At 36.2% G+C, this 14187-nt stretch overlaps 2 protein-coding genes across 2 annotated transcripts; both read right to left on the bottom strand.

The window, feature by feature from the left end:
* Window positions 1-200: 200 nt before the first annotated feature.
* Window positions 201-7493, bottom strand: LOC128679187 (aldo-keto reductase AKR2E4-like). The gene is made up of 7 exons (XM_053761252.2): window positions 7248-7493; window positions 4055-4141; window positions 3289-3459; window positions 2567-2683; window positions 1630-1797; window positions 1208-1408; window positions 201-824 (listed from the first exon to the last, which is right to left on the bottom strand). Exons 1-7 carry the CDS (start codon window positions 7323-7325, stop codon window positions 636-638), a joined length of 1011 nt encoding a protein of 336 aa, XP_053617227.1. The 5' UTR covers window positions 7326-7493; the 3' UTR covers window positions 201-635.
* Window positions 7494-8533: 1040 nt separating this feature from the next.
* Window positions 8534-13782, bottom strand: LOC128679188 (aldo-keto reductase AKR2E4-like). Its single transcript, XM_053761253.2, has 7 exons — window positions 13594-13782; window positions 12913-13008; window positions 12339-12506; window positions 11762-11878; window positions 11014-11181; window positions 9905-10111; window positions 8534-9237 (listed from the first exon to the last, which is right to left on the bottom strand). Exons 1-7 carry the CDS (start codon window positions 13627-13629, stop codon window positions 9049-9051), a joined length of 981 nt encoding a protein of 326 aa, XP_053617228.1. The 5' UTR covers window positions 13630-13782; the 3' UTR covers window positions 8534-9048.
* Window positions 13783-14187: the final 405 nt, after the last annotated feature.

The following is a 14187-nucleotide window of genomic DNA, read 5'->3' on the forward strand; positions in this document are numbered from 1 at the left end:
GATAGTTTTGAAGCTAGATCAGAAGCGTTTGGAGCTACATGTTTCTCAGAGCGTTTCGACCGCTGCGGCCGCGCTCTCAATTTTGCAAGTTTTAACAAAGTAAAGAGAATTAGATAGAGAAAGAAGAATTAGCTTTTCTGTCTGACTTTAAAATAATTAGGTATTCTTTCAATTGTAGTTTCAAAATAAATGAAAACAAATTATTTAGGAATAATATTTTTATTCACCTTTGTATCTTGTAGGTACATTATATAAATTATTGCATCGACAAAATTCGAACATTTAATCTATGGTACCTACAAAGATACGAATACATACTTCGTCGTATATATCCAAAATACTGCGGGGTGCTGGCGACGAAAATATTTAAATCAGACATTTGCCTAAATATTGGCTCATGAGATCGAATATATTGGCCAAAATTACTCAAAAGCTGCTTGCAATCGGTCTATGTTTCATTCTTAGGAAGATCCAGCAGTGGACTGCTAGCTGTGGCTAATATGACTTGGCCCTTTTTACATTTCATTTAACTATTGAGAGTAATTTAATTTGAATATTTGTTTCTGCTGCTTCAGTTCAAGCTGAATAAGAAACCAACAAGCCCCACAGACAAAAACCTAAAACTAGGCCAAAATTTAATCCATGTTGAAGGGGTAGTAGGGATGGTCTTTCCAATCACTGTTGTCTAAAACACGTCGGTTCTGGTTGAATTTGCTAATGGTGACAATCTCTTCTGGCGTCAATTTGAAGTCGAAAACGTCGATGTTTTGTTGCAAGCGGCTCTTGTTGGTCGATTTTGGAATGGGAATAGTTCCTCTGTCGATCTGTAGACAAATAGGAATAACATTTTATTATTTATATGTTTAACTAGCGTTTCGCCTCGGCTTCATTCGGGTAAAACCTTAATAAAAAGTAGCCTATAAGGATCACTCCTGAAGGTTTCGCATATTTCTGTGCCAAATTCATCAAAATTGGCCCAGATAAGTTTTTGAGTTTATTCAACAAAAATACAAATCTTTCCTCTTTATAATACCTATTAGTGTGGCTTTGCAAATAGAAACCTCGGCACCTCCTTTATACCCGCTTATACCCCTGGCACCCAGTACTATACAATAGTTTCGCTTTATGAAAACATCAATATTATAATTAAATAGTTCAATGATCCTTAAAATTTCGTGAAAAACATTTCGATGAAACATTTTCTTACCAAATATCTGAGAACAACTTGGCTGGTGCTCTTGCCGTACTTCTTGCCGATGTCGACGAGGACCGGCTCGTCGATCCTCGGTGGGGGCGCGTCCTGGACGTCCCTGGCGACCATGAACCCGAACGGACTGTACGCCATCACTGTGATGCCTTTGTCTTGGCAGAAGGAGATCAAGCGCTCCTGAGTCAACGCCGGGTGGACCTGGAAAATTATCGTAAAGCCAAATTAGTCAAGATAGGTGGGATTCGCCGATACTAGCTCCCTGGATAAGGCTGCATGTAGCCATTTCGTAGACTACTGGCAGCTGCTCCAGCTGGCTGCAATGAATATGAATAGGCTTTTGCCTGTACTATCCAACAAGCAATAAAAAATCGTTTTGTTTTAACATTTTATCCATCCACACACAAAAATAAGTCACTTACCTCAATTTCGTTGACAGCCGGCACGATTTCGGAATTGTCAATGATCCTCTGGATCTGTGCGCTGTTGAAGTTGGAGACGCCGATGGACTTGGCTAGGCCCTGCTTCTTGGCTTCCTGCATGCCTCGCCAGGTGTCCAAGTAGTCAATATTGTCGAAGGTACCGTCGGCCTGTAAGTAGTTACATGGATTTCATCAAAATTACCACGGCGTTTCATCAAAAGTATGGCAGACAGATATAATTTCGCATGAAATAAATAATAAAACACATAGGAGTAACCCCAAAATAAGTAGTAAGAAACTTGTGTTATGGGATATTATTTAACTCAACGATACTATATTCTATAACATATATTGATAAACATCCAAGATCCAGGTCAATCTGAAAAAGATAATTTTCCATGTTGACCTGACTAGGATCGAACCCGGGACTTCCAGTGTAGCAGTCCGGCACGATGACCATTAGGCCACGGATGTCGTCAATTACATTATAAGTAACATTAGTACGTAAATTTTGCTACCAATTAATTTGTTACTGAAATATTGTTCAACATAGGTTGTCAATAAAGTTCTTCCTAGGTGTAACTACTTCCTTTAATTTATTTCAAAAATACATATACCTAAAGTAATTAAAATTACTTCCTAATATAATATACTTACATATTAAATGTATTTGAAGCAGTAGGAATAGACTTCTTGGGTAAAAGAATATTAACTACGGTTATAGATTTTTCAATATTAATTCAATATTAAAGTTTATTAATACTACTTGACTCGAAAAGCCAATTTAACAAAATATTTTCATGCAAACAATGTTAAAATATCTACACTCTAGTTGAGGTTTTGTATCTAATAGATAATATATAAGAAAATGGCGAAACACTCCATTTACCAAAAATGTGTGTGTGTATTAATGTAATTCCACATAATAGATACGTACTTTCTGTGCGCCGGGGGTGTGTATGAGGTACAAGTCAACATAGTCCAAGCCCAGCCTCTTCAGGGATTCCTTCAAAGCCGGCACTACTTGGTCAAACGCATGCTTATCATTCCACAGCTGAAATTTAAAAAAAAAAGTATTTTATATAAATACCATTAGATCTTTAAAAAACCAGTAATTTTATTTTTGTGTTGCAGTTTTTTACAATCACCAAAAATCAAAATTTTATTGGATTTACCTAAATATGAAAAATTTGACACAAAATACACAATTTTTTTACGTATTAACTACCTACACACTACAAATTTAATTTCAAAACACCTACGGCATACATATTAAACATACGACCTATCAGAAAATGATTAACGCATACGGGTTATTTTTATTCGTAAATAGGTATAACACGTAAGTAACATAAAATACTTACCTATATTGTCTTACTATGTCGTGACTAAGAACCTATGATATAATTATATGTAAAACTAGAATAGTACTTAAGTAGTAATAATGCAGATTCTCTGATTTTAGCATTTGAAAAATCGTTCATGTTTGCATTTTGTTTTGTGCTTGCTTGCAGTTTTAGTACCTATAAATTATATATTTTTAGGGGTTTTAAGATATATTGTTATTGCCGTTGTTTTGTATTCGAACAACGGCAATATAAAGACCTAAATGCCATAAGGTCCATTTTGATTTGGACGACCACATCATTATTTATTTACCTTAGTGGTGATAAACAAGTCCTCTCTCTTGACGAGGCCCTTCTTGATGACGTCAGCGATGCCCTGTCCTATCTCCTCCTCGTTTTTGTAAAGGGACGCTGTGTCAATGTGCCTGTAACCGGCTTCTATAGCGTCGATTATAGTCTGTCGCATGTTGGCTCGATCCGATTCCTGTCAAAATTTAATAGCATTAGTATGTACGACACATGGAATTAGTAGACGAAGTAGGTACCTAATTCCATGGTACGACTTCACATATTTTTCAAGAACGTATCTAGAAATTAACACATAAATCTTTATAAATCTCTAAGTAATTCCAAATAATAAATATACCTAGTTAAAAATTCGTTTTCTTTTTCATCTCTCTCTCTTCTGACTATTCCCGGTCGCTTCATCAGCTGTTAAGCGTCAAAGCCAAAGCTCTGTACTATGAGCTTTGTTGTCTCCTCTGTACAAGAGAAGTAGCCCTGACGTTAATTTTATATTTTTTATTGTAATTTGGCGTTCAGCTTCACGGCAACCTTAGTTATCAGAGAGGATATTTTATATTGGCGCAAATACAGCGTAGCATTGTCATTATCTGGTGTTCATGCGATACCGCGGGCAATACCTACCACTAGACGTCACTATAATAAATACTACTAACCCCTCCCCACCCCTTGACTGATGATATCCATCATGTTCGTTTGTTGAATGAAATAAGCTCGAAGATATAGATTTTCATAACATGAAATCACATTTGCAGAAGTAAAATAAAAATTCTTACATTTGTGGAATACGTGCCAAGAGCGAGAGTTGGAATCATGTTACCGTCGTTAAGTCCTGCCTTCGGGGCCTCCACCGAGACTACAACCTGTAATAAATTATTAAAATAAATACCTAGTACACAAGACTAAATGTTAGCCTAAATATTTCCGCTATTGGTAGTTGGGTCGATTTCCAGGGCGGGCAATTTGTACTTGTGATAAAAGATATTTGTCTGCTGTTCTGAGTGCGTTGGGACCTTCTCTGTCCACCAGATCCGCGATACACTTCGTGCTTAGCGTGAGTCCTTGTATTGTTCAGCTTTTGTTTATTGTTTTTATGTTAAATACACCCTATGCATTCTTTATTCGTAAAGATTTAAACCAACATGAAGTAGACATATACACACTAGTGGACCAAATAATCAACCGGTGTGTTCTTCGCCACTGTCTTTATCGGACTAAGAGCTGCAGGCCTACCATCAACTTTTACAGAACGATTCCAATGCAACTCAGTTCAATTTAGGCACCTAAAATTAATCAATACTATACTAAGACTAAAAATTAAGTCGATTGTACGAATTTGCGATGCAGTTCAGTTTAGGTCGTAAAGTGGATCGCGTTAAGAGATGATGGTAAGCACCCTGGTCAATGAAAATATATGAGTGTTACACGAGCTCATGTGATACGAGTACAATTCGAACCCGTACCGTTTCGATTACGAGCGATGTTAACCACTGAGCCACCAAATATTAAGTACCTACCTACCTACTGCAAACTAAACCTTGACTCATAGATATTTGCGAGATATAGTGTATTTTTTACAAGTAGGTACTCGTTGTTCGATTAATAATAGATAGGTACTTATGTATAAAATCGTGATCAATCTAATTGCATATTAGTCAGGTTGGTCAGGTCGGCCACGACTTTAGATACGATACTAGAATCATACCCAGCACAACTAAGGTATATTTTAAAAGTTGGACCTATGATCTTTTTCTTATATCTAATATCAAAAACTTAAACTTTAAAATAATATTAGTGTAAGTAAGAGAACTAGTGAGATTATAATATATTTTGAAAATATATAACTCATTTTGGGCATAATTGGGTTTTCAGTGGTACTGGTGTTGTTATAGTAGAAGTGTAGCTTCCCCCAAATACTTACTAATATAAGTGCAACTTAAAGGAAAACTGATGATATACAACTAAAGTAAAATATTTGACAATAATAATGAAATGAAAAAATGAATCGAGCAGAAATTGAACCCGCGCCCTTGTGTGCGCTATCTATTTAAATAAAGTAAAATATACGACAAAATCTGCAATCTATAATATCTGTAAAAGCAAAATTTTGGATGTAAAATAATAATGTTTACTAAAATAAAAATAATAATTTATTATTTTAAGAAAATTAATATAAGAGGAAGGAAGTACCTATCTATACCTATTACCATAATTTTCACATAAATCCGTTTTGTTTAGCAAAAAATGCCTTGAAAAAAAAAGTTAATTTGCATGTGCAAATTCTACAAACAAATCATATGAGAGCTTGGGATTATTCCAATGAGATAACTGGTTTAGACCTTGTTTAACAACAAAGGGTCGTTGACCGATCAAACTCTAAGCAAAAAACGGCACGCTTCCACTGCTTAGATCCACGGTAGCACAGATTATACAATACTTCCAGTACTTTTGGTTAAAAAATATGTAATACCGACTCCACGCTGTCGTCGAACAGTTTGCCAAACTATACGTCAAGCACTCATACGAACTACCTACGCAATGTTCGTGCATTCGCAATGGCATGTATTCGGCGCCGAGCCGGCAAAGGTATCAAGTATCTTCCTAATATGTAAAAAGTTTTACATAAGTGCGTTAATACATTATTATTAAACCAAAAATTGTATTTATTATTACTTATGAAAAATAAATGTAAGGATCTGGAAATAGGTGGGTTTTAAGTTTTATTGCCATTTAAAATATTTATCAAAAACAAATCGAAATCATTTAATCAGGTATCTATCTAAATATAGAAAGGTGACTGACCGACTTAATCAAATAAAGGAGCGATTCCACTGTGAATTTTAAAATGTTCATTGTTTGAAGTCTCAAGATAATGTTTATATAGCTACCTATCTTAGCTTTAACCTGCGGCTCCGCACGCAGCAAAAGGTAGGTACCTACATATAATCTGTCTACATTAGCTACGTCACTCGTCAGGTCTCCGTCCGACTATGTATCCTGCACACCTAATCAACCTGGATCCTATGCCGTTGTGACGTGAAAGAAAGACAAACAAACAAAACACAATGTCACTTAACAAAATGTCACATTAAATATTATTAATACGTGTATTACAGCATCTATGTGAGGTACCATTTATTTATATCATATTTATGCAAAAATATTACTATTGTTACCTCCTTCGCTACAGTTTCCTCATTCTGTTGTTTGTGGAAAAACACGCAGTAAAACTTGGCAAAAATAAGGGAATTAGCTTTTTTGTTTATTAAGGTTGTACCTTCTAACGTTACATCATAATTACCTTAATTAACTTTCATATTACCCCAAGTCCTACCAATATTATAAATGCGAAAGTTTCTGAGGACGTAGGTACTTATGTGTGTACGTGTGATGAGCTTTGACGTTTGAGTTCGTGCGTGTGTATGAATGTGTGGTCTAGGTGTAGCCAAAACATAGTTTGAATATGAGATTGCACATTTAAAAATTGACAAAAAACAATGAAATCTTTTTTATATATAAAAATTAAAACCTCTGACCACGAGTTTATAAACTGGCCAGTGGAAACGGCTTGCCTCTCATCTGCCAAAATAAGAGCTGAAGGTATCCAAAATGCTGAACATCTGTACATTTGACAAACATAGCTAAGAACACACTCGATGAAATTCTGTCTGTTATAAGAAACAACAATGTTAAGGTAAGCCCTTCTAGGGTGATGGGGACCACTATTGAAATGAGTTTCTTTCGGCGTTTCTTCTCAACAATGATCGTTCCGAAATGCCAGTAGTTAGTAGCTTGTGAGAAATTACTATAAAATTTGACGTGAAAAAGTGCTTGTGAAGGTCTAATATCTGAATAAATGGTTTTATTGATTTGAATTGCCACAAATATGTAGCCAAAAATTAATTTCGTTCAAAGCTACATAAGTAATGAAATTTCTCTTCAACAATAAAAAATAAATAATTTACTTACATGAATAGCGGCCAAAAGGCACACAGTCAAGGTCGCTAGGGCCATCTTCTCAGAGTCAACGCTAGGTTCACACTGCATGGTCTATAAGCACAGGAGCTTATTATATAAGAAGCTTCAAACTTGAAAAGCTGGTCTTGAGAGCTTCAACTTGATTTTATATACCTATTCAAACAACACTGAGTGTTTATCAATAAATCTAAGATAATAGCTGACTAAATAAATCAGCTAGCAGGAGACTCAAAGCCAATTTCGGGTACTGACTAGATTAGCACCGATTTTAATAGCACCTTGTTTTCACGAATGATTACGAATAATAATATCTATGATGATTAAATATATATGAATGATTACTAATAACTGCGGAGTAATAAATATATGCCATTTTTGATGTTTATTCTAATTCCTAATTTTAAACATTGTGCAAACATCACAACATGCGTTTTAGTAAGCACTTTAATAATGTCTACTAGTTTATACTGGTGTGTATGATACATTATGCTTTTATTAACTTTTAAATAAACACGATAGATAATCAGGCCTCGAACGGGAAACGAAGTCACGACCACGTAATGTGTATAAACAAATACCTACTTAGGTACTTCTGTGTCGACGCTCCTACAATATATGAATTAGATTCGTGGAAAGTGTCTAATTCCCAATGAACTGAATTACTTAGTCGATGACAATAGAAAAAGTGGTAAAACGAAACTTACTAATCTACCTACTTAATTATTTTTTTATAATTTGATCCTTTGAAACAGACTTTATCAGGTGCTTATAGCAATTAATCATTTGGTGCTGTTGAAATAGGTGCTAGCCAAATCAGTGGTAATCAAATGGCTAGCTAGTCAAATGGTTCGGGTATCCATTTATGGAAAAATAGGGAATTAATGAAATTTACATTCTTCATAACATGTTATGTTGCTAAAAGACCACCTACCGTTATATTAATTGGGTAGTTTTTTTGCTTTTCATTTGACAGGATTAGCTGGAATAAGATAAATAGCAACGACCTCTTCTAACCCGAATAAAGAATAAAGATATATTATTAAACATATTGAAAATAGAAGAAGGAAATGTCAAGATACTTATAACAACACGAGACACAATACATATATTTTAAAAGCAAAGTTGTTATCCAGAAATTCCCACGGGAGCGGAGCCCCGTGGCACAATGCACCAAGCATTTGTACTACGGACTAATATTTATTATAATACCAGCTACGTCTTAGAGTTTCGCTCCCGTGGGAATTTCGGGATGAAAAATAAGAAATAAAACAAATGTGAAGGTTATAAGAATGTATTTTATTACTGATAAAAATCTAAAACTTATGGAAATAAACATGGCATCCGAATAAGATATTTCACTAAAATCTACAATATTTCACTAACTTTTGCCCGCGGTTTTGCCCGTGTGAAATTCTCACAGGAACAGTTCCTTTCTCGGGATAGAAGATACTGTATGCTTCTCCCATACAAGTAATTCTATGTATGCAAAATTTCAAGAATATTGGTTGGTTAAGTAAAAGATGAAGATCATGATTTATCGAACCAACCAATGTCCTTGAAATTACAACAAACAAACAAAATCACATTTGTAATACTAGCCGTAATCTGAACTTTGCTTCTGTAAATTTTTGAGATATAAAGTTTTCTATACTTATGCTATTCCAGATTATATTCTACTTGTGTACCAAATTTCCTCAAAATCGGTTCAGCAGATTATGCGTGTCTGAGTGATAAACTCAACATCCAAACTTTCGCATTTATAATATTAACGGGAAGTCAGATTCATTAGAATTCACGCCTTATTGTAAGGAAAGTGGATATTCTCCTTCCAGATAGAGAAATCAAACACGCTGTGGTCCTGGTTGAAGCGGCTGATGGTGGCTACTTCATCATCAGTCAGCTTGAAGTCGAACAGGTCGATGTTCTCAGCTATACGAGCCTTGTTAGTCGACTTGGGAACAGGAATCAGGTCTCTGTCAAGCTGGAATGAGAAAAAAGTCAACTGTAAATAATATTTTAAATAGTTTAGTTCATTAATGTGTATCCAACATCCTGCCACTAGATGGTGTAGTCGTAAAATTCATCTTGCAGCCTTTAGGCAACTCGAATAAAATCTGACACCAGTGTTAAAAAAAAACACTTTAGTGCCCAACTTAGTATTAAAATAATTTAACATATTATAATATTTTTTTTAGTTTAGAGATACATTAAGGTGACTAAGGAATGTCTCAGCTTCTGTTATCCCAACAATAATTTGTTTGAGATAACGCGGAGTTTCAGACACCCCTGTCCATAAGATTTTGTGCGGGAGTTTGTGTGTAAGGAGGGCAAAAAATGTTACAAAAGCCTAGCCTTATTGACTAGTGTTAACAATAACACACTCGATATGATGACGATGATAACTCTTTCTTATTCTGTGACCAAGGTCTTGTGGTTTGAAAAAATACTGAAACATACAACAGGTACAAGAACATTTTGTGGTCTTCCAAATCAAAAGGCACCTTATGGCGGCTAGCACTTAGGTCTTTATTGCCCTTGTTTTGTATTGGAACAACGGCAATATAGACCTAAGTACTAGCCGCCATAAGGTCCCTTTTGATTTGGACGACCACATTTAATTTTCTTGTTTGTGTTAAGTACCTACTCACCGAATACCTCAATACAATCTGACCAGTTGTCTTCCCGTACTTCTGAGCAATCTTCACAAGAACAGGGTCGTCGATCTTCGGCGGCGGCGTGGTGGAGTTGTGGCGGGTGCGCGTCACCAGGAACCCGAATGGACTGTACGCCATTACTGCAATCCCTCTGCTTTGGCAGTGGGAGACCAGCGGCTCGGCCGTCATAGCTGGATGCACCTGGGTTTCTTATGCGTGATCAGGTGATCGTCGTTACAGAGATATTGTTTAATGCCAGCTCCACACTGTTGCCGAACTTGACACATGCAGACCCGAATGCGTGAACATTGCGTAGTTAGTATGAGTGTTTTTATTTACCACAATGTATACCGAAAGTTTGGCAAACTGTTCGACGACAGTGTGGATCCGGCACATAATGTGTATAGCGCATGACAAAAACTTCATAATCGTGCTATTAACCGTCGAGTGACTTCCTCGTTGGGAACCACCGATCTTGGTTACACCACCTGGTCATGCATTATCATAATAATGCATTGTTATCCAATACTGTATATTCTTATTGGTGATTTGGTAACTATACTAGCTTAGTTGACAAGTTTATATGTTTTTCATTTTTATTGTGTCGTTATTTGTCTGTGTAAACTGTATGTTATAATATTGTACAATGTTGTTATTGTTAAACATGATCAGTGAATTTGTAACAAATCAGTGTAAACAACTACTTTGGAAGAGCGGGCTCACCAAACACAAGTATTTTATACTTAAATGGAGGACCCAATCATATGTGAGCTATTGTAAAAAAGAGTCTAATAAAGATATTATTATTATTATTATCCAAACTCTCTCTATCATCTGAGCATGTTCCCGATTTCTTCCACAGCATCTGAGTGTCAGAAGCCCAGGGACCGCTCTCCTAATTTTTCGTCTCCACCTTCGGACAGTCGTGTTCGACCCAAGTAATTTAAACTAAACGTGTATATAACATTTCAGCTCAATCGGTTGAAGATATTTATCTCAAAGTTGCAAGATTCCTCTCATAGTTCGTAGAACAAACATAGTTATCCTTATTCTCATACATTGCAATACAGGCATTGCAATTTAAATAAAAGCTTTAAAAATACCTCTATCTGATTGACAACAGGCTTCACTTTACAATTGGCGAGGAGTCTGTCCACTTGAGATGCGTTGAAGTTAGAGATCCCTATAGACTTCGTGAGACCCAACTCCCTGGCGTCCTCCATACCTCTCCAGGTCTCGAGGTAGTCAATGTTATCCGGGGATCCGTCGTTCTGGAAATATTATTCTATTTAATAATTTAATACAAGCAGAAAAATCTGTAACTTTCACTTCAGAGGAGCAAGGAGAAAAACATATAATAGTGCCACTTCTTCCCTATAAACTTAATAATTTATATGGAAGAAGTAGCTCTTCTCATAGGCGAATTCAGAATTATAAAGATCTTTCCCCACACATCAGGCCGTGCCAAGCACGTGTAGGACCGTATTTCCTCAGTAGTTTAGAAAAAATAATATCGGAGCATTCATTGTATATAATCTCAATCAACCACGACAATTCTCGTGCCGTGTCTTTACTGCCACAACCCTGGCACGGCCCTGACGAGCTTTATTCCACCAATGAGCTTGCCATCCAGCTCCACGGCTTTTGAGTTTCGCAACTATTTGATCTGTTATTGTGTTAGTAAACGTATTTGTAAATAATTAATTCATAGATATTATACGCATAAATAACACAGGATAACAGCATCAGATGATTGAGCTGTGATACATGATTTGAGTCTGATTTTTAATGAGATTTTAAGATTTCAAATCTGAGCCTGGAATTTCTGTTTCAGATCAATGTGTAATTTACCTTGGTGGAAAATGGGAAATGGATCAGGAACAGATCGACGTAGTTCATCTTCAGCCTGTTGAGTGACTCTCTGAGGGTTGTGACGACTTGGCTCCGAGCGTGCCTGTCGCTCGGCAGCTGAAAGGATAACCATCGTAGGTTACAGTTCGGTGAATAAATGGTTAATATGGTGATATAGAGTGTAGGGCCGCTCAATCTATTTTCTTTAGAAACGTGTTTGTGGTTCTTAGGTAGAAAACATACTAAAAATCCACGTTTATGGGTGAAGATTAAAGGTGGGAGTTTAAGGTTCTCATTTATCTTCGCTAATACAACATCAACGCGGTGGGTCGCGTCAAGAACAATGTTATTCTGCCGAATGAAAGCGCTTACAAAATTCTCCACAACTTTTGTTCTATAGATATGTCAATTGTTTTGTTCACCTAACCTTACCTACCACTTATTGCTTCCAGTAAAGTTTATAAGAGAGACTCGTAAGTATACTTAAATATGACGACTGACGAATCAATTGTCTCTACTTCGTTAGTGTTCCTTTAAATATAGAAGTATACTTATAATAATGGTTTACCCGCTTTACCTTAGTCGTAATAAACATCTGGTCCCTGGAGACCAGGCCCTGGCGGACGGCATCAGCGAGCCCCTGGCCTACTTGCACCTCGTCATTGTACAGCACTGCCGTGTCTATGTGGCGGTAGCCGTCTTCAATGGCCCAGAATACCGCGTCCCGAACCTCGTCTACTGGTTTCTAGAAGTTTATATTATTGTCCCTTTATTTATAACTATGACTACACGATGACTACCTTATGTAGGTTAAATAAAAAAAATATGATATTTAAAACTCAATTTTAGCTAGGTATTTCATAATATTTGAATTCTTTAAGTAGTAACGAACTAGTTAGTAACTAATAACTCGAAACGACTCCGCCCTGTGATATTTTTAGATTCTGATGATTTTAAATTTTCGCTAAGAAATTGATAAAATGTGGTGGTCATTTGGGCCTAGATAGCCCTAAGTGAAAAGGAAAGCCGAAACGATGAAAACACACAAAAAGTTACGCACTGCCTTGACCTTATGTGCTACGCAAAGCATTTACCTATATCCTATATTTATACATAATTCATTTGGAAACCTTGATGTGATAAATACATACGTCATGAGCGGTTCCTCTTCCAGTACCAAGCGCCACAACTGGTATGGTGTTGCCATCATTCAGCTTCTTGCGAGGTGCTTCTCCTGCAAGGGCAATCTGGGACGGAAAAAGGTTCCAACATTAGCAAGGAATTCTGAGAAAGAAATTCGTGTGATTTTTGTGTAAACATATTTGGCATTTTGCCATTATAGTAAAGAGAAACATTTGGCTGTGATTTAACGACCGGCCGCCTGCCTGGCGTCAACACTTTAAAAATGCTATTGTTGACAATCAACTTTTATCCCAGTCACCGCACAAGACATCCACGGGAAGATATGGAATCTTCTTATCCTAGACAGGGACCACATGCCAGTAATTGTGTATGGGTATATGTATTACAACAACTAAGTACCTATATAAAATAAGTAGATTAGGTTCCTACCTATCTATTTAAAGATTTTATTTCAGATTGACCTGGGTCTTACATTATTTGTTATTAAAATATACTTATCGTCAAATTAGAGCTGACCTACTTTGGTGTTTACTCAATCTGTGTGATTTGTGCATATTATCTTAGTTATTTTTATATATCTTGTAAAAATTTCGTTCTGATAGGTATACCCATAGATTTTAGTAATATTAGTTATTAATATTCTTTATTTTGTAGTAATTAGTGCCGAACTAATCGAAAACATTACTTACATTGATCCCACAAAGAAACACCAGAATATAACGCATGTTCTCCCAACTAAAACTGTCACAGTACTAAACATAAAAATAAACCAGTTCCGCTGACTTTACTGGTATTTTTTATTATACATACTATATGAATGAAACTAGTTTATTCTACACAGTCGTACAGTAGTACTTCTGACCACCTTTTGTGGATAATGAGAGTACAGATAATTCTCAGCACAGCGCAGATATAAATGTGGACGTCCAAATCAAAAGGGACCTTATGGCGACTGGCACTTAGGTCTTTATTGCAGTTGTTCGAATACAAATAAACGGCAATAATGGCGTAAGTGTCCCTTTGGTTTGGACGACCACAAATGTGGACAAATGTGAGTCAATCTTTAACTATCTATTGGTGAAAACCGTACAAAAATCCGTCCGGTAATTTTCGAGTTTATCGCATACAGGCAGACTGACTTTATAATATGTAAGGATACTACTTTATATTATGTAAGGATATTTATATAAACTGCATTAATGTTGACAAAAGAACTTGTTCTACAAATTGCTATGCAGCATGTATGCAGCCCAGTCGTGTCTCGTTACCGTCTCGTCACATCA

The sequence above is a fragment of the Plodia interpunctella genome, chromosome 21, assembly GCF_027563975.2.
Source record: "Plodia interpunctella isolate USDA-ARS_2022_Savannah chromosome 21, ilPloInte3.2, whole genome shotgun sequence".
In the NCBI taxonomy this organism is placed as follows: Eukaryota; Metazoa; Arthropoda; class Insecta; order Lepidoptera; family Pyralidae; genus Plodia; species Plodia interpunctella.

Excerpts from the sequence above, each read along its gene's own strand:
- LOC128679187 (XM_053761252.2), bottom strand. The coding sequence starts at position 7,325 with ATGCAGTGTGAACCTAGCGTTGACTCTGAGAAGATGGCCCTAGCGACC. Across the intron at positions 4,142-7,247 it reads GCCTTTTGGCCGCTATTCAT|GTTGTAGTCTCGGTGGAGGC; the intron begins GTAAGTAAATTA and ends AATTTATTACAG. Across the intron at positions 1,409-1,629 it reads CGGCTGTCAACGAAATTGAG|GTCCACCCGGCGTTGACTCA; the intron begins GTAAGTGACTTA and ends ATAATTTTCCAG.
- LOC128679188 (XM_053761253.2), bottom strand. The coding sequence starts at position 13,629 with ATGCGTTATATTCTGGTGTTTCTTTGTGGGATCAAT. Across the intron at positions 11,879-12,338 it reads AGATGTTTATTACGACTAAG|CTGCCGAGCGACAGGCACGC; the intron begins GTAAAGCGGGTA and ends TTATCCTTTCAG. Across the intron at positions 9,238-9,904 it reads AGATTGTATTGAGGTATTCG|CTTGACAGAGACCTGATTCC; the intron begins GTGAGTAGGTAC and ends TTCTCATTCCAG.